This window comes from Bubalus kerabau, chromosome 16 (genome assembly GCF_029407905.1).
Source record: "Bubalus kerabau isolate K-KA32 ecotype Philippines breed swamp buffalo chromosome 16, PCC_UOA_SB_1v2, whole genome shotgun sequence".
Classification (NCBI taxonomy): domain Eukaryota; kingdom Metazoa; phylum Chordata; class Mammalia; order Artiodactyla; family Bovidae; genus Bubalus; species Bubalus kerabau.
Window position 1 is genome coordinate 76,293,248 of NC_073639.1, and position 22,792 is coordinate 76,316,039.

Here is a 22,792-nt window from a genome sequence, read left to right on the forward strand (position 1 = left end):
ATCCCCTTCATGTTTATGCTTATAATACTTCATGCTTTGTATGTTTCTTTGGATTTTTTAAAGTATGCCGTGTCAAGCACTGCCAAAAACGAAATGTTTGCTGCTTTCAGGGGCTCCTAGTCTAAAGAGGGCTTCAGCCACAGGTGGAAAATGTGATCTAACAGGCCCTGGGGGAGGAACACTGGGCACCCTGGAGCCCAGGGAAGGCTTTCCTTGCTGCTGCTGCTGCTAAGTCGCTTCAGTCATGTCCGACTCTGTGCAACCCCATGGACAGCAGCCCACCAGGCTTCCCCGTCCCTGGGATTCTCCAGGCAAGAACACTGGAGTGGGTTGCCATTTCCTTCTCCAATGCATGAAAGTGAAAAGTGAAAATGAAGTCGCTCAGCCGTGTCCAACTCTAGCAACCCCACGGACTGCAGCCCACCAGGCTCCTCCGTCCATGGGATTTTCCAGGCAAGAGTACTGGAGTGGGGTGCCATTGCCTTCTCCGAGGCTTTCCTTAGGAGGGGACATTTGAGCAGAGCCTTGAGTTCCCAGCAAAGGCAGGAAACAGCTGCATGGCATGTTTGGCCATGGGGTACAGAGTCTGCACAGGAGCAAGGGGTCAGGCCTAGGAGGTAGACAAGCATGTGTCATTGCCCCTCATCCTACCCTGGGTGCCAGGGAATCTACCCCAGGGCAGGGGGTGAAGTCACTGTCCCTCTGGGCACAGCCATTGATGAAGGGTACTCCCAAATGCCCCTTCAGACACGAATGGGCCCCCTCTCAAGGAGACAGGCTTGAATGGCTGCCACTGGGCACTTGAAAATCCTTTGTGTCTGGTCCTGATGCTGAGGGGGCCCTGCAGGCATGCCTGGGGCCAATCTCCTTGGCAGGTCGGCTCCAGTCCCCCCGATTGCAGCTGTGCAGGTGGGATGCTGGGCACTTCACCGTCCCTCCTGCAGGCTCAGGGCAGTACACATCCCTGTAAGAGAACAAGTGGGCGTGGGTGGAGGACACAGGGCTCCATTTCCTGAGCCCACCATCCACCCCAGCTAGCACTGCTCCTGCGGAGGACCCAGGAGAACATTCTCCCCAGGCGTGCCAGGACGGCCAGGCTCAGGGCACCCCCAGAAGTCAAGGCAGATGAAGCCGGGCAAACCCTCCAGGCAAAGCAGTGGGCCTCTTTGTCCACAGAGTCCTGACCAAACCTTGAGCCCCCAGTCTTACCTGTGAGTTGGTTGCAAAGATCCTCTTCAAACCATAGGTTTTCTGAGTCTGCCCCACCCCCTGTCCAGCCACAACCTAGATGGAGAGGTTGGGAGAGAACCTCCCAGCTCTGCCGTTCTGATCCTCCGATGGACAGCCCGCCAGCCCAGCTCCCCACCTGCGCCTCCTTGCTGGTTAGTGGAGTGAGGTGGCCAGACTCCCTGCCCAGGCGCTGTGGGTGGTGGGTGGGGCCTGACCGATGCCCTTTCACCATTGCACTGCTTGCCAGGGGCGCACAGTAGTGCAACAGGGAAAGAGTGTCAGGCAGGCCTGCCAGCGCCTCTCCCGGCCGTCAGCCTGGATCTGAGACCCGGAATGCAGGCCCACTGGGGCGGGGCCTCTGCCTGGGGGAAGGGTGCCCTCTGACCCCAGAGGCCCAGGCCTGGCCAGGATCTCAAGTTTCCATGGAGAAGGGAGCTCGCTGGGCAGGGGGGAGGGGAGGGCGTGCAGGTCCGGGGGCCGGCCTGGGGAAGGGAAGCGGCAGTGTGGGGGAAGGGTCTCCAAGGCTGGTCCCGGATGCTTTGACAATATCATTGCACTGCTCCTCAAAGCACAGTAGTGCAATCTCGTCAGAGCGCCTGCGGCCAGCAGGAGGGACTCCCACCGTCCCCCCATACACGCAGGGCGGGAAGCAAGCACAAGCGGGTGGGGCTAGGGGCCCATTCCTAGACAGCAGGGCGCGGAGGGGATCTCACCGGGGGGCTGCCGTCCCTGGAGTTCTCAGGACCCCCAGGGGAGCCAGACCTTCCCCGGCACCCTCCGGAGAGCCGTGGGTATGCGACCCCAGACAGAGGGCCGGCTCCAGCACCTGAGCGGGAGCGGACCGTGGGTAGGGCGCACACACAAAGGAGAGGGGCCCGCGCTCCAGTGCGGTCAGAAGCCCACTGGCGCCTGAGGCGGGGGTGGGTGGATACAGCCTGACGACCCTGAGCCCTTGCCCAGCCCGAGCCTCGGAGAAAAGCAGGGTAACCCCCCCTCAACTCCAGGCCGGCGCGCCCCCGCCAACTCAGGCCCCCGTCCCAGGCCCCTGGCTCCTGGCCCCCAACTTGGGCCCCTCATTCTGTCCCGGGAGACTCCCTGCCCGGCGGCCCAGAGAAAAGAGGGACGAGGGGGCTCCCCGGCACTCTGTGGTTCCCTGCTCGGAGCGGGGCGCCCGGGGTGTTGGGCTGCGCCCCTCCACACCAACCCCTCCAGCGGGAGAGGGCCGCCCTGTCCCGCGCCCCAACCTCGGACCCGGCTACTCACGCGGCGGACGCCCCTTCCTCCCCCCGGGCCGCGGCAGGTCTCGGGAGGTGGCGGCGAGAGGTCCGGGCGGCCGTCCGCCCGAGCCGCCCCCCAGGACCACCCCGCACCTCGTGGCGCCCTCCGGCCGCCGGCTCCATCTTTAACCCGCTGACAGGCGGCGGCCCGGCCCCCGGCTCCTTAGCATAGCGCCGCGCCCATTGGCCGGCGCCGGCGAAGGCTCCGCCCCGCGCGCGCTCGTTGGCTGGGGCAGGAGCGATTTCAAAATAGCCTGCGGGCCCTGATTGGTCGCGCGCGGGCCGAGGCTACGGCTCCGCGGTTTTAACAATGAGTTCTGCGAACACGGCCTCCCCATTCATAACTTATCAAAGGGAACTTTGCCCGCCTTTTCGCAGCTCCAGTCTCCGCGAGTTTTCGTAGCCGCCCGGGCGAGGTGCTTGGAAGCCCGGTGGGGGGGCGCCGGGCGCGCGGCCAGACTCGCTGCGGAGGGGGCTATTACCGGAGGAAAATGTCCCGACCCGCGCGCGCGCGCGCGCTCAAGCCTACGCCGGCGCGGCTGCAGGCCGCCCCGTCTGGCGTACTGGGATTGCTCCCGGTGCCTCCCCGGTGGCGTGCTCGGCTGCGGTGGGCTTCGTGACTGGGGTAACCCCCTCCCCGCTCAACCCCACCGCATCGCCGGACTTGAACCGAATGAGATCTGTCTGAAACCACCGGGCGGGCCTGGGCTGTGTGCGAGACAAGGTCTTGGAGCCCACCTCCACCACCACCCCCGCCCCCGGAGCCCTGCGGATCCGTGGAAGGCACAGGGAAGGGGGCGCCACTCGGGTCCCTGCGTGATCTTGGATAAGCAGTCATTCAGTGCTTCCCGGGGGACTGATGACCCGGGAGGAGGGACATGGCGCCGCCGGCCCTCACAGAGCTGCAGTGTGTGTGTGTTGGAGAGGGTAGTACTTAGGCTACTGCGCATCTGGGCCCCCTCCTCTTTTATCCGCTCAGTCCAGAGCCTGAGAGCAAATGTTTCCGAAGGCAGATAGAGCTGGGTTTGCATCTTTAGCAACCTCGGTAAACCTCCTCTGAAAAATTAAGACGATAATTGAACGTGCTGTGCTTCATAGATTCGTTGCTGGGAGCAAATGAGACGCTGTGTAAATCGCTGGCCCAGTGCCTGGCACTTAGTTTTCAATAAACGAGAGATGGGCTGCTGCTGCGGTTTTAATTTTTGGTCTTGTCCTGCATTCCGCCTGCGGCCACCTCACCTGCTCTCACAGCTTCAGCCTCGATTTCCCGAGGATTCTTCCCGTGCACTGTTGGAGTCCGCTATTAACTAACACTCCTCACTTGTGTGTGTGTGGTGGCAGGGCGGTAACAGAGGCAGAAGTGGGCTCTCACAGCCCAGTGGGGCCAGGGATAGACCAGAGGACCGCTCCTGGGACTTTCAGTGTGGTCCACACTGCAGGCGCCCACACCCCATTAGCACTCACCTCTATGGAAAGGATGCTGGACGCCAGTGCCTGAGGGCTTCGTTCTGCCTGCAGAATCCAGGGCAAGTGGGAAGGGTTGCAGAGGGACACCCCCACCGCCCCGCAGCCCTCAGCCAGTGAGAGAAGGTGCCCTGGTTGGATAAGTGCCCCCCACTTGCATGTTCTACCGGCTGCCTTGCGGGTTCCTCTCAGCCCCACTCCTTCCCCAGTGTTTCCTGGGATCACTTCCCAACAAACGGCCTGCACGCCTGTCTCAGGTCAGGTGAGCAGTGGGAGAGAAGTGGAGGGTAGTAAACGATGCTCAAAAGGTTGGAGCAGAGCAGGACCTCCTGGGGGAAGGGACAGGGGAGTAAAGGGGGTAATCATGACCCTCCCTCCTCTCAGGTTTCACAACTGGCTAGAGCTTTTCTCTCACGCCCTAAGGCCAACTGACTTCTCAGAAGTCAGGTGCTCACTCTCCTCCAAGGCCCTTCCCACTGGTTGTCACCCCTGGCCTCTCCTTGGGCTCTTCCTCTCCTGCCAGAAAGTGGCACCCTCTAACCCCAGCAGCTCAAGTCCTTCAGCTTGTAATCTCTGCCATCACCTCTAGAGGGCACCCACGCACCAGCAAAACTGCTATTACCGTCCTCTGTCAAGGGCCAGCCGATTTATTGTTCCTTCAAGTTTCAACCCTTTGACAGCTCAAAATGTGACTCTTCTTCCAGGAAGCCTTCTCAGATGTCTGCAAGCGGCAGTCCTCTGTGGTTATCTTCCCTTGCAATATCTTTTGAAGTTCTGTTAGGGCCTCCGGGGTTTGGGGCCAGCTGAGCATGTGGGGTGCCAATCTGCACGGAGACAAATCTTGCGATGTGAATCTCCACCAGATGGGCAGAGTCCTGGCCCAGTGCTTGGTCAAAGGCAAGGGTCCAGACTGTCGCAACTGCCAGAGGAAGGGTGTCAGGAGGAAGGGATGCCCTTCAAGGGACGAGGGACTGGCCAGCTTGTGCCCATCCCAACTGGTAGGGAGCAGGGCTCCTGCAATCTGCTGAGACCCCAGCCCTTATCAGGAAGGTTCATGGAGCTCGAGGGCTGGAGCATATCAGGCCATCTGAGGGTGGGGGGAGGGGGCTGCGATGGCCCTGGGCAGTGTTGAGAGTGCACAGAAGAGCATCAGAGAGGTCTGGACGGGTTCAGCTACCAGCTGTGCTGGAGACAGAGCTTTCACACTGAGGAAGAGATGCTGAGTGGGACCAGCTGTCAGCTTCGGGTCAGCCCCAGGCTCACGGTTAAGTGCGACCACAGACCAACATTCTTTAATCATAAAGGCACTTGAGAACCCCTACAAAGCCAAAGTCTCCCCCAAGAGTCGTCTGCAGACAACGCCCCCCGCTGGCCTCCACCTCCCCGGTCCACAGCACTCAGAGCTCATCATGGCCCCCAGGGGCCTCTGGGCTGGGCTTGATGAAGATGCCTTCCATGGCCTTCCACTTATTGTGGGCGCTGGCACTGGCCATGCCATGCACCTCATGCTGCCCCCGGATTGGGCTCCCGTACTGCTCGCCAGTGACCGACAGGAACACGGAGGTGCCCACGTGCTGGAAGCGCACGGCGGCCTCCCGCTCCCAGTGCTGCCCTGAGCAGCGCACGGTCCACAGGTCCAGGTCGTCCCCCTCGCCGTCCTCCCCAAAGGCGCTCACCTCCTGTGGGGGCAGACGGGGTGAGGACAGCGGTCGCGACGAAGGGAGCCCTGAGTCCCCTGTGGGCACCTGCCTGGCAGTGGCACTCACTTCCCCGTACGTCTCCCTGAGACTCAGCTTCCACAGCTGCCAACTGGGACCACCCCCCCCCCGACCCCGAGTCCCCCCAACATGGGTTCTTCAAACACGTACACACCCCATCTCACCTGCCTGGGTGGCGACCACTGGCCCCCAAGGAGTCAAGACCTCCCCGCCTCCCTCCTCCTCCAGTTCCTTCTGTCCTAAACCCTCTGACCTTCACTCAGCATCATGTCTGCCTCTCAGCCTGACAGCCAAGGCTCTATTATCTCATCCTTTTCTTTGGATAAGCCCCCAACCACCCTTTGTTCCAGCCCCACTGCCCTCCCAGTTCTGATGAACTCGCACACAGGCTCTTGCCCAGGCCTGGGAAGACGCCCATCTCCTCCCTGGATTCCTTCTCATCCTTCCAGGGCCGGCCTGAGTGCCTCCTCGCCGCGGAGTTTCCCATTCTCTACCGCAACAGCTGTGTGGATCCCCCTCCTGGGTCCACCTCCTGCCCAGGAGTGGAGCTCTCCAGCCAGACGGCTCTTCCAGCTGTGTCCCCGCGGAGCTGAGGGCTCCAGGGGTAGGCGCCGCTGGGGGTCATCTCTCTGTCCCCAGAGTGGGCGCCGGGCAAACGCTTGTAACTTGACGCTCCCATTTCACAGAGAAAAGCTGGGGCTCTGAGCAGGTGCCCAGGCCCCGCGCTCACAAGCCAGGGGCGCTCACCTGGTTGTTGGTCAGCGGCGACGGGAAGTGGTGCGTGTGCAGGTTCTTGCCGGTGAGCACGTGCGTCAGCCTCACCGCTTGCCCGCAGCGCACCGGGGACCCGCGTGGACACTCGCCCTCCGTGCCGCCGCGGATCCGCCAGTAGCTGTTGGCGTCGTCGGACGCCTCCACGCCGGTCACCGACTGCTGGCCGCTGCCTGGGGACGACACCCCATCCCCGGGTTGGCCGTCAACGTGGCAACGCCGACCCTCGCCCTGGACAACCTCCGCTTTCCCGACGACCTCGACCCTGGGACCCAACGGCTCCCCAAGCCGCTCCCCGCCCCCCGCCCGCCTCTGGTCGCACTCCCAGGTCTGCAGCTCCGAACGGCGTCCCGACCGCGCCCTCGAAACCTCCGGCCTCCTGCCCTGAGGACCCCCAGCCCCCTGGCCCGCGGGGACCCAGCGCCCAGCCCGCCGTCGGGCGGCCCCGGCCCCGGCCCGCGCACCGGATCCGTATTTGATGTCGTGCGAGTGCAGCCGCACCCGGTGCTGCGTGTTGAACAGCTTCAGCACCGACCCGCAGGTCACGAGCCCCGCGTCGGTCTTGGCGGCACGGCCCCCCGACAGCGAGAGGGCCAGCAGTACCCCCAGCAGCGCCGGGCCCGCAGCTCGACCGCTGCCCGCGCTCCACATCGCCCCGGCCGGGGTCCGGCGACTCGGCCCGCGGTCGCTTCCGTCTCCGCCGCCGGCCAATCCGGACTCTGACAGGGCCCGCCACAGCAGCCAATCGCCGCCCTGCACGGCGCTCCGCCTCTGCTGCCATTGGGTTCGCGCCGGAGAGACCCGCCCCCAGCTTCGGCGAGAGGCGGCTGGGAGGGCCCTGGCGACACGAGGAATGTTTTGATTGGTCCACGCCTCCGAGGGCTGACCAATGAGGATCCAAGGGAGGCCCGGGCGGCTCCCAGCCGCGGGAGTGCTGGATGCCAGGCGGCTGCCGGCTAGGGCGCCGCTCTAGCGCCCGCCGGGCTCAGTAACCCAGTTCACCCGATCACCTTGATCCCAGATCCCCTGGCCCTCAGTGATGGTGTCCCCCTCGGACCCCGGGTCCACAGCTGCAGGGGCTTGAGGTTGCTCGACTACTAGATTATGTGGTCACGAGTGGACACATGCTCCTTCAGTCCCTGGACCTAATCCTCCAGTCGCTCGACCACTGCCCCCTGACATTGGGTCACATTAGTGTCCCTGGACCCTGGAGGTTCTGAATTCCCTGGGCCCTTCCTGGGCAGAATCTCATGGTCACTAGGCCACTGGGCAGCAGAGGGCAGCAGGGAGCTGTGATGTAGAGGCTAGCAGTCATCAGAAGACCCTGAGCTGCCTTGGGAACCCGGAGCCCTGGGAGACCAAATGACTGCGAACCAAGCCTGGGTGACTATGTGCCCCAGGCTGGGGACTCACTGCCTGCTCAGAGAGCTGTCTGCTCAGTCCTGGAAGGCGGGAAACTTACACGGCTGTTTATTTATTCATTAGTGGAATATTCTTACCTTGACTTCTAGGCCCTTCAGTTCAGCCCAGCCCAGGAAACGGCTGACTGCTCAGCACTTGGGGCACCAGCAAAGCAGGGAGAAACAAAAAAAAAGTCTGTGTTTGATTAAATCATCCAGAATTTAGGATTCAGAAAATCCAGGATAGATTCATTTAAATTACAGCAATGGATTAGTTTTTGGTTTTCATATTCCCCCTGACTCGGTGCTGCTGATCAGCATGTGGGCTGTTAGTTGCCTGACCAGGGATCAAACCCATGCCCCCTGCGGTGGAAGCGTGAAGTCGTAACCACTGGACCACCAGGGAAGTCCCAGTTTTCAGGCTTAACATTGTCTTTATTTGGAATTCCATGTAGGATAAGGTGCCTTGATCTTTTCAACAACTCAGTGTCTAAAATGCTGTCTGCCCTGGATTTAGTAGACCCTGTCTTGGAGGGGCCTCCAACCCAGGCAGAGGGGCTAGAGTGCAATCCAGACACACCAACAAACATCTCAAATGTAGTATGACCAGACCAGAACTTGCAGCCTCTTTCCCACTGCTTCAACCCTCGACTTCTGATTTTGAGTAATGCCACCCGTGTTCACAAATTCACAAGCTCTTCAAGCCCCAAACTGGGGATCCATCTTTGATTCCTCTCTTCACCACACCCCTCCCATCTACCCCAACGCATCTTGATGGCTCTGACTCCGAACAGCTTGGAAGGCACATCTCCTGAGTCCCCGTCAGCACCCTAAACCAAGGTACCCCATGTCCCCCTCCAGATAGCTACCACACCGCTGAGATTTCCCTGATACTCAGGCCCCTCCCAAGACACTCCACCCAAGAAAGTGGTTTTTATTAAAAAGCATAAATCAGGTCACACGAGGTGCCTGCTGAAAGCTGCCAACGGCTTCCCATTGTGTTGGGACCAGACGACGGTGAGGACACAGCAGGAAATCTCCCCGCAAGGTGAAGACAGTGCCTAAAGACCAGTGCAGGCCATCCCTGGCAGTGCAGTGGTTATGACTCTTGCTGCTTCTGCAGGGGGTGTGGCTTTGATCCCTGGTCAGGGAGCTAAAATCCCACGGACCCCCCCAAAAAAGAACATGGACTCCAGAACTGCTGCTTGGAATAAAGAGCTGTCTGCTGATCCAACAGCAGCAGAGACCCCAGGGATAGAGTCAGGGAAGCCAACGTGCCTCTCCGTGAGTCCCTGGAGCTGCAGGGGCAGGGGCAGGGTGAGGACGGCAGGCTGCCCTAGGAAGGCAGAGGGGAGGAGGGTGCTGACCTGGGGATACAGGATGGCCAGAAGCTCTGAGAGGGCCTTGGACGTGAGACCCTCCAACCAGGGCACCAGCCCAGTCCACAGACCCTTCGAGAGAGAGAGAGAGAGAGAGAGAGCTGTCCTGTCCTGCCCAGGGCCGCTACGGAAGGGGCAGCCAGTCCATAGCCTGACCGACCAGCAGAGGGCGTGTGTGTCCTGGCAGAGCCGCCCCTCTCTGGAAGGGGAAGCAATAATCCCAGGGGCCCTGTGGGGGTGGAGACAATGAGTCCTAAGAGGCTTCCCTGGTGGCTCAGCTGGTAAAGAATCTGCCTGCAATTCGGGAGACCGGGGTTCAATCCCTGGGTTGAGAAGGTTGCCTGGAGAGGAGAACAGCTGGCCACTCCAGTATTCTGGCCTGGAGCATTTGATGGACTGTTTAGTTCATGGGGCTGCAAAGAGTTGGACAGGACTGAGCGACTTTCACCTTTGTTCTTTTTCAAGAGGTTTGAAGAGCCAGGAAGATTCAGACTGGAGCAGAGAAGAGCCAGGAGCAGAGCCAAGGAGGTCACAGGGCTCAGGGCACTGGCAGCTGCCCAGGAGGCTGGGCTCAGCCCACCGGAGGGTCTGGGTGGGGGGCAGGGGGTGGATGTGTGGAAGGACATCTGAGATCTCTGACAGGAAAACCTTGCTGCATCAACACAAGCTTTATTCTTTCTGTTGGCTCCCGCGAGAGGCTCAGCGAAGCTGCTCGTGGTTACCAACCATTCTGACCTCTGCTCGGGCAGGGCAGGTGCATCAGCAGTGGTCGGCGGTGGCAGGAGGAGTGGGCCATGCAGTGCTTGGTGAGGCCGCACGGGGCCTCACAAGGGGTCACTGGGGCCTGCCCCGGAGCCTGCCATGGGGGAGCTGATTGTGGCCTCCCCTGGAGGCTCCTGGGAGCTCTGGGGCCAGTCCTCATCTCCAAAGAAGTCTTCCTCCTCCTCCTCCTCCTGTTCATCTTCCTCCTCTTCATCCTCCTCCTCCATGCTCTGCCGGTCCTCCATGTCCACTGTCTGTTCGGACGGATGGGAGGCCACGCCGGCCTTGGTGGGGGACAGGAACCGCTTGGCCTCTGGGGGCCTGGAGCGCTCCTGTGGGGGGTGTGGCCGGGAGCCCTGGGGCCTCGTGTCGAGGCGGGAGGGCCCCGTGGGCTTATCCCGGATCCTGTGGCCCCTGGCGGAGACCTCGGAGGGCGTGGCGGGGGTCCCCATGCCTCGCCGGGGGGTGCTGTGCTGGGAGGTTGGTCGGGAGGGGGCCGGGAACGCCAGCCGGGACGAGCGTCGGCTGGACTCGGCCTCCTCCAGCCGGCGCAGCAGGCAGTGCCAGTCAACCGTGGAGGACAGGTGGATGTGTGAGCCCTTCACCTTCTTGAAGCCCAGGTAGAGGTCCATGAGCGCCTCAGTGACCGGGAAGGAGATAAAGCCCAGCTGGTCGGCGAGGTTCTTCTCAAAGCTGTACTTGTGGACGAGCAGGGACACGGCCTGATCCTTCAGGTAGTCGACGAGTTCCTCGTGCCAGGGGTTGGAGAGCTGGGACACGCTGCTGGACCTGGACAGGATGGAGGGCAGTGGCTTCTTCTTGCTGAACTTGCAGCCGGGGCTCTGCGCAGGAGTTGGGGGAGGGCGAGAGAGACAGGTCATCCATCCCTGCCTGCCCTCTGGCTTCCCTCCCACCCAGAGCATCCTCCGCAGCACCCACACGGCACAGCGCCCGCTCCACACTGGTTGTAGCCTCACCAGGTCGGCTCCACTGGCCCATTGGAGAGCTGGGCTGGGGTCCCATGTGCGACCCACCCCGGTAAGTCATGCCCAGGGCCAGGCCAGTGACCTCAGTCCCCATGTAGTCAAAAGGGGGTCTGCACGACCCTCACCCAGGCCGGGGTTCAGAGGAGGGAAGCGTGCCTGAACCCCGATGGGGTGAAAGCAGGCTGGCGGCCACGCAGAGGAGCCGCCAGGGTGAGGCCACCCATGTCCTCTCTCCACACTCTGCCCGAGGAACGCCCTCTCGGCGTGCAGACTCGCTTGGAGAGTCCCACCCTGGACAGCAGGACCACAGGGGGTAGACCTCAGACACAGGGCCCTACTCTGGGCTCAGGCCGCTGTCCGCAAGGGACAGGACCCTCCCCGTTCTGGGAGGGCCTCCGAGACTCACGTACAAACGTTAAAAAAAAAAAAAAAAAACCCAGAATAAAAAATAGCCTTTATTCATCTTTGACAACACGTGGCAGTGGCTAGGACCAGACTCTGGGCTCGTTAGCTCACAGCTCCCCACCCCACCCCCGGCTCAGGTGGTGCCCACAAGGGCCTGGCAAGAAACCTGGGTCCTTTTTCAGTAACAGTAGTGGTCGCTAGGAGCGGTGGCGAGAGGACCCCTTGCACTGCAGCCCTGGCCCCAAGACCCCGGGCCCCAATCTGGAGGAGGTCACCTCCCGCTCCGGCAGGGCCCGAGATGGAGAGGGGCCCCTGAGCGCAGAGGGGTGGGGTGACAGCGCCGAGAAGGGGTTCGAAGACGAGGGGTGGCGAGAGGCCAGCGGAACCAAGGCCCGGGGGGCGCCGCGGATCAGCCTGAAGGGCGCCTCCGCCACCTCCCAGGGCGCGGGCGCCGTGAGGTGCGGGCTCTGCCAGGGCTGGGCCCGCGGGCCGGAGCTCAGGGGCTCCGAGGCGGGAATGGACGGTTTCTGTACTCTGGGGTCCCGGTCCAGCCCCTCCTGCTTGGGGAGGGATGGAGAAACCTTGGGCTCTTCAGTGGCTGTCACCTCAAGCCGGAACCTGGTGGCCACTTGAGGGCTAGGCACGGGAGAGCCACCTTCCTTGGCCTTGGCGCGACCCTTGGGCTGGCTCTTCCTTTGCTCGGTCCGGGGGCTGGAGGCCGTGGTGGGCGGTGACTCGTAGAGCTCCTCCCCGTCCGTGGGCGTGGCCATCTTGGAGTCTGACTCCCGGGCGGTCTCCCATTCCGACGGGAAGAGCGGGCCGCCGTCGCGGCGGCGGGCGCCGCTGAGCTTCTCTACGGCCCGGTTGACCACGTTCTGCAGGGCGGGGAAGAGGTGGTGCTCGGCCAGGAAGTCCAGCGTCCGATGGGGCTCGCGGAGCGCACAGTAGCCAGGCAGCTCAAACGACGCCGGATGGCTCAGCAGGGATCTCATCTCCTTGTTCAGCTGCCGCCTGAGGAAGCCCAGCTCGCGCTCCGTGGGCCCCAGCTCTGACGATTCGTGCGTGTCCCAGCTCGAGCCCAGCGGGCCTGAGAACCACGACAGGGGCTGCTCTACGGTCCACTGGGTGCTGCTCTGGCTGTCCAGCGAGTCCCACAGCAGCGAGTCCCCGTGGGAGGAGGCCTGCCCCAGGCCTCTCTGCAGAGAGAAGGGGGCCCCTCAGAGACGTCCGCGGGCGGCCAAGCAAGGCCTGGTGCTGGGCTCCCGGCTGGGGTCAGCCCCGCACCGCCCCCCCCCCCACCGGGTCCGCAGCCCCTGACCTCACCCCTCGGTTCTCCAGCTGCAGCAGCCGTTTGAGGCTCTTCTCCAGCAGGACTTGGTCCGTCACGGGTGGCAGTCGGCCCAGGCCCTGGGAGCCCAGGTCGCTGTCCCGGCTGTGGCAGCCCGGCCAGTCGGCGGCTGTGCAGCTGCTGCGGGAGTCGGACATGGAGCTGGAGCGGGAGGGGTAATTGTTGGGGCGCCCCACGCAGAGGCCGGGCCGGGCGCGGTGCCGGCGGAGGGTGCTGAGGCTGGGCCGGGCCCGCGCCCGGCGCCCGCCCCTCGGCACCTCCACGGGGTCCTGCACCTCCACCAGCGGCACTCCCGCCTCGGTCTTCACGGTGGCCATGCGCTCCGTTGCCTCCTCCACCACCGTCTGCAGGCTTTCCAGCACCTGACCCTCGACAAGGAAATCCAGGAAGCTCCTAAAGGGTCGAGGGCCCTTAGGGTTTCTGCAGCGGCCTGAGCTGCCAGAGGGATCATGCGAGGAAGGCGGGTGTGGCCTGTGGCCCGGCTTGGAGGCGTGGCCCATTTCCGAGAACAGTGACTTCCTAGGTGGCTGCACCTGAGCAGACAGGCATGTCAGGGTGGGCAAGGAGGTTCCATGGCGGGGGAAGGTGTTCCCGGGGGTCCTCCTAGGGCACCAGGAGCTGGGTGGGGACTGGGCAGTAAAATGAACGGGGTTTTGGAGCCAGGCAGCTCAGGCTCTGGACCCTGGCTCTGCCAGCTTCAGGCACGATGCCCTCTCTTGAGGTCCCTCTCTTGCAGAATGGGGGTCCGTTCAGGGTGGCCCTGAAGCTTCCCTGACGTGTACGCTTCACATACACAAGACGTGGCTGGGCAGTCTGAAAGCCCGCTTGTGCCCTCACCCAGGGCATGACTGGGCAACCACAAAACCCCTCGGCACTGCCCCACTGCCGGTCTCCAGACCACCTGCGGTCCTGAGCCCTGTGCGCCCCATAGTGGCTGCTGCATCTCCAGCCGGAGGCCCTCAGGAGACTCTGTTCTCACTCTGGGGTCCTCCCAGGCCCCTGGGGGTCGGCACAGGGAAGGAGACTGACAGAGGTGACCAGAGCCCAGCAGGGCGGCGGCGGAGTGCTGAAGACAAGAGGTCGCTATGGGGCCCAGAGAGGACATCCGTGGGGGATGAGAAACGGGGGGGGGGGGGGTGGGGGGCTGTGGGCTGCTGGGGAGCACGGTGGGTTCCCCACTTACCCGGGCCACGTAGGTAGGGTGGCCGGCCTCATCGTCCGCCAGGTAGCCCGAATGGTGGCGGCAGCCGGCCATGGTGCCGACGGCCGGGCCCGCTGGCCTCCTCCTCTCTCTTCGGTTGCGCGGTGAAGCCGCGGATTCCTCTCTGCGCCGGGCGGGGATATGGCATGAGTGTGCCCCCCGCCCTCCGTGGGTCGGCGTCCCCGTCCGTCCGTGGACAGCTGGTCCCCGGCTTTCTGCACCCCGCGTCCTTCACAGGTCCGGCAGGTCCTCTGCTCGGAGCCCCTGCGCGTCTCAGCCACGTCCGTGTCCAGAGTCATCTCTGGGCCCGGTTGCGCCCGCCCTCCGTCCTCCTGGCCCCGGCATCCGACCCGGGCCCCCGGCAACCCACTCACCAAGCCGGTGACCCCTGGGCTCGCGCTCCGCTGCGGTCCGAGCCCTCCGCAGGGCGTCCGAGCAGCTCGGGGCCGCCCGGGGGCCTGTTCATTTGCATCCTGCGTCCTGATTGGCCTGCGCCACGCCGCTCGCTCGCCGGCTCCCGCGACACAATAGTTGGGGCGGGGCCCGCGGGGCCCCTCCCTCAGGCGCCGGCTTTGGCCCGCCCACATTCCTAGTCGGCGCTGGGGGCCCGGCTTGCTGCTTATGGCCTTGGTCCCGCCTGGAGGAGGGAGCCTAACAGACGGAGCCACCGCCTCCCCCCAGGTCACACAAGCACTTCGTCGGCTCCTCTCTGGTCCCTGAGTGTCCTGGGCTCCTGCTCGCGGACTGTCCTCCACTCGCGCAGTGTGGACATCCCAGCTTCTGTCCCTGGCGGACTGGAAGGAATCCCGCCTCTTAAATCACAGACTAGCATCAACTCCCAGCTCCGGGGTTTCCCGCGGGGGCAACTCAACCCCTCTAATCGCCTGCTCCGTCTCCGTAAGTGGAGCTGAGTGACTTTTCACACGGGTTTGGAGATGAAGTTAATCTTCCTACACACTGGCAGTCTTATAAAACCTGTAAATCTTGCCCTCCTCTCTCTCTCCTACCTGTCTGCCCCAAGGCTCTTCCTAATGCAATCCATCCAGCTGTCACCTCCTAGGAGAAGCCTTCGCAGAAGGCTCGTCCCCCCAACCAAATGACCACAAACCCCATCCCACACTTTGCCATACCATGTGGTTAATGGATTATCAGTTCATGCTCCCTGGAGTTAGGAACTGTGGTTCTCACCCCTATTCTATGATCTTTCTAATATCAGTAGGTGCTCAATAAATGTGAATTTCATCCTTCCAATTGAGTATCTCAGGGCCTCTAGACTTTCCAGGACCAGCTTCCCAGTGGAGAAGGATGATTGAAGTCCCACAATTTAGTCATCACTATTGAACACTTTGTTGATAAAGGTCCGTCTAGTCAAAGGTATGGTTTTCCAGTAGTCATGTACAGATGTGAGAAATGGACCATAAAGAAGGCTGAACACCGAAGAATTGATGCTTTCAAATTGTGGTGACAGAGAAGACTCCTGAGAGTCCCTTGGACTGCAAGGAGGTCAAACCAGTTCATCCTAAAAGGAAATATCAACCTTGAATATTCACTGGAAGGACTGATGCTGAAGCTGAAACTCTTTGGCCACCTGATAGGAAAAGCTGACTCACTGAAAAACAGCCTGATAGTTGAGGGCGAAAGAAAGGGGCGGCAGAGGATGAGCTGGTTAGACAAGCATCACCGACTCAATGGACATGAATTTGAGCAAACTCTGGGACATGGTAAAGGACAGGGAAGCCTGGTGTGCTGCAGTCCATGGAGTCACGAAGTATCGGACACAACTGAGCGACTGAACAAAATTGAATACAATCGTCCTTATGCTGAGGGCCTGGTGAAGGACTCTTTAAGGCCTCCAGTTCTTACTGCGCCCCCACAGAGGTGGGTGTTAACCATTATTCTCCAGCTCAGCTCTGCCCTTTCCGCCCCGAGGGCAAGCAGGGCGCAGAGGACCAGAGCCGACCAGAGGCAGGCCAGCGCTCCAGAGGGCAGTCCCAGCTCCACTGATGCCCGCAGAGTCACACAGGCCAACACACTAGCCCTCTCTGAGCCGCAGTGCCCTCATCTGTAACGCAGGAATGAAGTCACCCACCTCATAGGCTGGACTCAGGTACTGCACTTCCCAGTCTCACCAAATGAAAACGCTGGCTGTCAACCATGGTGACTGTAAAGTCATTGGTAAGGAAAGTTTTTCTGGATCAGAGGAAAAAAAGGAGGTCATGAAAATGTAAAGTTGTGGCCTGACACAGGGCTCAAGAGATGGAAGCTGGGACGGATGCCTTCTCAAATAAAACCATTGGTACAGGCTTTCTCTTTGTTCAGAGCTTTTACAAGTCAAGAAAAAGCCTCGTTTCAAAAAATCAACAAAAGACAAACAATTTGTAAAAGAAATAGTTATGTAATAAAGACATGAAAAAGTTCATAGTATCAAAAAAAAGAAAAGAAACTACGACGATAGAATGCCACTGATGTGATCATTGTCTCCTCAAACAACAAACCAAAAAACTTGGGGGTGGAAGAGCAGAAAGCTTGGGTGTATTTATTAGAGGAAAAAAATACCAGGAGACACGACCCAGAAAGTGAACGGTGGTGACCTTGGGGGAGGGTAAGAGGGTTGGTTTTTTTTTTTTTCCCCAGGTTTGATTTTTCCGTTTTACATATGAGACATTTTTGCAGTCACTCCAAGTCCCGCGCTCGGGGTGGGGCGGGGCGCCCGGCTTGCAGGGACCCCCGGGACCGGCAGGCGGCGAGAACAAAGGCCGAGCGCGGGCGCGTGCGTCGGGGCGGGGCCTCGGGCGACGTCTGGGGCGGGGCCTGGACCGTCCGCCCGCGCGCTCGGGCCCTCGCGCATCCAGCGGACTGAGGCACCATGGCCCGGCTTCGCGTGCGGCTGGTGGTCACGGCAGACGACTTTGGCTACTGCCCGCGGCGCGACGAGGGCATCGTGGAAGGCTTCCTGGCCGGGGCTGTCACCAGCGTGTCCCTGCTGGTCAACGGTTCGGCCGCCGACAGCGCGGCTGAACTGGCCCGCAGGTGAGTGGCGGCCCTCCTGCACGGTCCGGGGCGGGCTCGGGGACCGCCGTCCGCGCCGCCGATGCTCCCCGCTCGCGCTCCGCCCGCAGGCACCAGATCCCCACGGGCCTCCACGCCAACCTGTCCGAGGGCCGCCCCGTGGGCCCGGCCCGCCACGGCGCCTCTTCGCTGACCGGCTCCGAGGGCTTCTTCCTGGGCAAGATGGGATTCCGGCGGGCGGTGGCGGCTGGAGAAGTGATCTTGCCCCAGGTGCGCAGGTGCGGCTGCAGGAAGACGCCCAGGGCTGCGCCGCGAGGGTGCCCTGGACCATTACGGGCTGGACTGGAGCCGCCGGATGCCTCCCTGGTTCAGACGCAGGGACGATCGCAGCGGAGCGCGGGGACGGGGTCCCCTGGGGAGCTGCTCCCGGACCTGTGCTAGATAACTCACCTTCGCCCTCCAGGTGCGAGAAGAGCTGGAGGCCCAGCTGAGCCGCTTCCGGGAGTTACTGGGCAGGGACCCTACTCACGTGGACGGCCACCAGCACGTGCACGTGCTCCCAGGTGCGCGGGACGGGGCTCCCACGCCGGGGTGGGAGTGTGCGGCACGTGCCTCGCCCTGACTCCGCCCGGCCCGCCCGCAGGCGTGTGCCGGGTGTTCGCCGAGGCCCTGCAGGCCTGCGGAGTGCGCTTCACTAGGCTGCCGCTGGAGCGCGGAGTGGACGGCTGCGCCTGGCTGGAGGCCCCAGCGCGCGCCTTTGCCGGCGCCGTGGAGCAAGACGCCCGCGCCGCCATCGGTCCCTTTGTCCACCATGGCCTTCGGTAAGGCCCCCAGTCCCCTGGCGCAACCCCCTCCACCCCTGTGAGTCTGGCTGGCTGTGCCCCCCCTCCCCATTTCTTAACCTCGACGGGGATCAGGCCTCCTCGCGCGTTGCCCTCACCCCAGTTGCCAGGGGTCCCTGGCCTAGCCCTGCCCACCAAGACCCTTTGGTCCTGCTGCCGCTGCCCTGGCACCCACAGGTGGACCGACGTCTTCGTGGGCCTGAGCACCTGTGGCCGGAACATGTCGGCGCACCGAGTGCTGGAGGCGCTGGCTCGGGCCCTGGAAGGTGTGCCCACTGGCCAGGCAGTGACGGCCGAGCTGATGGCACACCCTGGCTACCCGAGCGTGCCTCCTCTTGGGGGCTGCGGGGAGGGCCCTGACGCCTTCTCCTGCTCTTTGGATCGCCTGCATGAGCTGCGTGTCCTCACGGCGCCCGCACTGCGGGCTCAGCTTGCCCGGGACGGCGTGCAGCTCTGCACCCTGGAAGACCTAGACTGCAAGAGGCCCGGAGAGGGGGCCGCCAGCAGAGCCACTCAGGAAACCTTTGTGGAGCCCTCCCCACCGTGACCCTGGCAGACAGCTGAGCGTTAATGTCCTTGGCACGCAGGAAGGAAACCCGGCCCCAGAGCCCGCGTTTCTGGGCTTGAACACTGTCACCTCTGGGCCCAGGTCCTCATGGCACGGGGCCAAGCTTCTGCAAGCGCTCTGGCTGTGGGGGGCAGCCGTGACCTCTGGGCCTGGGCCCTGCCAGGCGTGGGGGCCGTCACACCACTGGCATCATCCTTGTGTGGGCACTCGGAGTAGAGGTGGCTGTGTTAATAAAGTAGCATGTTTCCCGTGAACCAGGCCCAGGAACCTTCCCACACACAAGAGCACGCCACTCTGGGCCCCTGAGGTCACTCTCCCAGGAGCGGTCAGCAATGTGGTCCACCTCGGCTCTGCCCGTGCCTCGGGTCTCTTCATCCTTTTCTTTGGGGAGAGGTAGTGGGGGTTGGAAGAATCTCTCGCAGGCTACAGTTCTGGGGGAGGCCTAAGTCAGCAGTCCTTTGCTGCCCCAGGGGGCGGGCCTGAGAAGGTCCTGAACGCCTGCTGGAAAGTCAAGTTCCAAGGAAGGATGGGGAGGAGCTGGAACCAGAAAGAGGGGCTGAAGCCACCAGTCGGGATGGGCCCTACCCTCACGTGGTCAGTTAGTGCAGCGGGCTCTTCTGGCCCCAGTGGCTGCCTGACCCAGACTAAGGAGTGTTTTACGTTTGCCCAGGAGGGATGGTCTTCTGTGCATGTGGGGTCCCTCATGTTGCGTGGATGCCCTGTGGTTGGGGCTCCCAGGGCCTGGGTCAAGGGTGGTGCTGGAAGCAGGCGGAGCCCCACGTGGTCCTCGTCTCATGGAGTGTCACGTCACAGCGCCGGTGCCCCCATTTTGCAGACCCAGAGAAGGGGGCACAGCTGTGAGGCTGCCTGCTCACTGACTCGACATGCGCTGGGCCTTAGTCTGGGTCAGGCAGCCACTGGGGCCAGAAGAGCCCGCTGCACTAACTGACCACGTGAGGGTAGGGCCTATCCCGACTGGTGGCTTCAGCCCCTCTTTCTGGTTCCAGCTCCTCCCCATCCTTCCTTGGAACTTGACTTCTCCAGCTGTGGGCCCTTTTCTCCCTCTCATCCTGCTCTACCCACGGGGGTCTGTGTCTGCTCCCTGGAGGAGGGGGTCTGTATCTGCTCCCTGGAGGGGGTGCTCTATGTCTGCTCCCTGGAAGGGGGGGTCTGTGTCGGCTCCCTGGAGGGGGGTCTGCCGTGCTCCCTGGAGGCATGTCTAGCTGTGCTCCCTGGGAGGGGGTCTGCTGCTCTGAGAGGAGCTGGCCGTGCGGCCCTTGGCCCAGGAGAGAGTGTGGGTGACGGGAGCCGGAGGGTCTGCGGGAGAGGCTACTGTCACCAGGGAGCCAGAGCGAGAGGAGCAGAGGCCCCCGGCGACTGGGACGAGGAGGCGGAGGGTGGGTTCCTGATCCCACGGGAGGCATTGCTCGTGTCCAACCTGCTGTGCTCAGGACGGCTCAGACGAGGGATTCGCCGTTACCCACGGTCCACCAGGCACGGGGCGGCTGGGATACAGCCTGCAAGGAGCCCACGGTCTCTACACACAGGGGGACAGGCGTGGGACTCGGGCTGCTGTGGGAGTGGGAGGACAAAGCTCTGCGGCGTGGCTCACAGCACCCGCCGGCCAGGCACCCAGGAAGACGGCGTTTCCCACACAGGGCCCGCCGGCACTGCGCTGTGTGAGGACTGGGCTTCACTCAGCTCCGCTCCTGGTGGGGTGGGGGAGCGGGCGGGGAGGAGCCGCTGCAGATGGTGGGAGCATGAGGCTCAGGGATGCCCTGCAGGGTGCCACAGACGTGCTGCTGGGGAGGACAGCGGGAGCAGGACGCGGGCCTCCCTATGCAGACAGGACCCCGCCAAGTCCAGGGCCCTGGGCAGAGGAGTCCAGGGAGCAGGAGGGGCCAGACGCCAGGCCGAGCAGACGCAGGTGGAGTGTATTGAGAGTGAGGAAGACGAGACTGGGGGCTGCTGAGGGCAGGGAGCGGAGGGGGTCTCAGGCTTTGGGGAGGGGCTGTGGCTGGTGGTGGGGGCCCCTGGCCAGGCCCCTCAGTGAAAGCAGGGTGACGACGGGGCCCGGGGTGGCCCTGAGTCGGGGGTCCCCACTGATGATCAAGGGAAGGCGCCCGCCGCCTCACCTCCTGCTGAAACGACGGCCCAGAAGTTCCCCCTGCCACCTGCAGGCCGAGCTGTCGGGGTCTCAGCTGGTGTCAGACCCCAGGGCAGGGCCCCAGTGGAGAACTCTGTCAGGGCCCCAGCGGGCCTGCTGCTGAGCCAACCCGAGGGCTGCAGTCCCAGGGCTGCGGGGCAGGTTGGGGCTGGAATTCAGGGAACGGGCCTGGCCCCTCCCTGTGCACACCCTCACCAGCTCCCCAGCCTCCTTCCAGGAGGCACCCTACTCAGACCCGCGGTCTGCTTCTCTGTTAAGTGTGGCTGAGGAGACGCACATCCAGAGGTCAATGTCCCCTCCTCCCCTGACGCCCCGGGTGTCCCTTCTGCTGCCCAGGGCCTGGCCAGAACGTGTCTGCACCTCTCTCCTCGAGGCCCATGCAGCCCTACCCCCAGAAAGGAAGAGACAAACCCACACGAGCAGACCGTGTCCCACAGCACTTTTATTCAGGGCAGCAGAGCAGATCGCAGCGGCTCGGGAGGCTCGTGCCCGCGGTGGGGAGGGGCGGGGGGCCAGGGCGCTCGCTCGGAGGCGGGCCTGGCAGCTCTCCCCTGCTCGGGGGACCGGCCGTCGGGTCGGAGGAGCAAGGCTGCCGGTGAGCTGCTCCACGCCTGCCCGAGGGCTCGGCGCGCGCCACCGGAGAAGCTGGGCCCGGCAGGCCGCCAGCCCACTCTGGGAGGGGCGGAGCGAAGCAGAGTGTAAACCCCCGAGGGGAGGGGCCGCCGCGTGCAGCACGCGGGCGCTCTCCCTGCAGACACGGGGGCAGGGGAGACAGGCGGCAGAGCTGCTCGGGTGGAAGCACGAAGCGGTGGGCGGGTTTCCAGGACTGGCAATAATTCTGGGCTCAGAGCGGCGAGGAGAACAAACCGCGGCTGATCTGGAGCGCTTCTGACAGAATTTGGCATTTTATTAACAAATCTGCATGTGAGTGAAATCAAGTCCCTCATCGCCTTTCTGCTAAGAAGGTGGGTGTGGGGCACACGGGGCCCCAGGCCTGTTTGCGCGTACCTGGGGCTACCGAAGCTGTGGTCAGGCCGCGGGCCGCCCCCACCACCGCCCCCCTCTCCGCTGGGTAAAGCCGAGCTGTTTCACAGGCAGCGAGCCCCGAAGACCTCAACTCACAAAGCTAAAATTAAGATAGAAAGCCAAGGTTAAGTCATCTTCGCCACTGGGCCTCGCCCACGGAGTGCCGGGGGAGGAAGGCCCAGGCGGCAGGAGTGGAGGGGGGACCCCCGGTGCTCGGATCCCTGGCCACCTCTGGGTGTCAGTGACCAGGATTCTACTACTTCAGGGGCAGTCCCGCTTGCTTGGAAAAGACACGAACATTCAGATCCTTACGAGTCCATCTGACGATAAATTCTAAGGTCAATTTTTATTTCTACAAAAGAAGGCGGTCAAAACAATATAAAACATGTCAAGATTATTGAGCGAGCTTCACGTGGAGCCTGACTCCAAGAAGGTGGAGAGTCCGATGGAGGGAGGCCGTCCTGTTCCTGGGTGGGCGCCGCGGCGGCCCCGGGCTGGTGCGGGACACTGGTGTCGGCGGAGGGTCAGACGAGCTAAGGAAGGGCGGCTGCACTCAGAAGGCGGAGGAGGAGCTCCAAGCCACGTCGGTGAACTCGTCGGCGACAATTGAGCACGGACCTGCGCGTGGACACGCCAGCACTTGTCCGCGGGGAGACCTGACGTCTTCCGGAAGGGATGCGGGGAGGAGCGTCTCCCTGGCGAGGACTTCCTCCCACAGGCGCGCTGTCCTCCGGCCGACGGGCCCGGGGCCAGGGGGAGCTGCCCTCCGCAGGCCTGAGGCTGGAGGTTCATCCCGGCTGGCCAGCGTCACGGGGGTAACGTTAGCCAGGGTTTTACAGAAGAGCTGGACCTCCCCTTTCAACGGGGTTTGTTTGTTGGTTTTTTTTTTTTTGGTTGGGGGTTGGAGTGGAGGTTTGCTTGTTTCTCGGTGTTCTCAAAAGGAGGCTATAAATCAGTTAGGAGTCTGCACTAACTCCCACAGCAGGCAGGCTGAGGGCGGAGCAGAGGGGCCTGGAGGCGGGGCCGGGCCTGGGGGAGTGGGGGAGTGAGAATCAGACGAAATGCAAGTAAGTGGCAGCTGCGAGGGCAGAGAGGAACCAGGGCCTCCCCCACTACCCCGCCTTTTTTTTTAAACCTTATGGCCTAAATGTAAATTGATTTTGGATAAATTTGGACAGGAAAAGAAACACCATTTTTTAAAAGTAGGTTGAAGCAGTGATTTTTAAAACAAAGAAAGCA

General features: G+C 62.8%; 3 protein-coding genes and 1 long non-coding RNA gene across 4 annotated transcripts; 1 reads left to right on the forward strand and 3 right to left on the reverse strand.

The window, feature by feature from the left end:
• Positions 1–323: 323 nt before the first annotated feature.
• On the reverse strand, positions 324–2,590 carry LOC129630045 (uncharacterized). The gene is made up of 2 exons (XR_008703478.1): positions 2,494–2,590; positions 324–964 (listed from the first exon to the last, which is right to left on the reverse strand). It is a non-coding gene; the product is annotated as an uncharacterized LOC129630045 (long non-coding RNA).
• A 2,651-nt stretch (positions 2,591–5,241) lies between these two features.
• Positions 5,242–7,172, reverse strand: SDF2L1 (stromal cell derived factor 2 like 1). The gene is made up of 3 exons (XM_055549621.1): positions 6,925–7,172; positions 6,437–6,633; positions 5,242–5,650 (listed from the first exon to the last, which is right to left on the reverse strand). The coding sequence occupies exons 1-3, from the start codon at positions 7,109–7,111 to the stop codon at positions 5,369–5,371; spliced, it is 666 nt and encodes a 221-aa protein (XP_055405596.1). The 5' UTR covers positions 7,112–7,172; the 3' UTR covers positions 5,242–5,368.
• A 2,517-nt stretch (positions 7,173–9,689) lies between these two features.
• CCDC116 (coiled-coil domain containing 116) lies at positions 9,690–14,376 on the reverse strand. The gene is made up of 5 exons (XM_055550009.1): positions 14,316–14,376; positions 13,924–14,065; positions 12,716–13,273; positions 11,998–12,588; positions 9,690–10,843 (listed from the first exon to the last, which is right to left on the reverse strand). The coding sequence occupies exons 2-5, from the start codon at positions 13,993–13,995 to the stop codon at positions 10,064–10,066; spliced, it is 2,001 nt and encodes a 666-aa protein (XP_055405984.1). The 5' UTR covers positions 13,996–14,065; positions 14,316–14,376; the 3' UTR covers positions 9,690–10,063.
• Positions 14,377–16,734: 2,358 nt separating this feature from the next.
• YDJC (YdjC chitooligosaccharide deacetylase homolog) lies at positions 16,735–18,559 on the forward strand. Its single transcript, XM_055549703.1, has 5 exons — positions 16,735–16,971; positions 17,061–17,220; positions 17,414–17,513; positions 17,594–17,771; positions 17,970–18,559. Exons 1-5 carry the CDS (start codon positions 16,808–16,810, stop codon positions 18,337–18,339), a joined length of 972 nt encoding a protein of 323 aa, XP_055405678.1. The 5' UTR covers positions 16,735–16,807; the 3' UTR covers positions 18,340–18,559.
• The last annotated feature ends 4,233 nt before the right edge of the window (positions 18,560–22,792 follow it).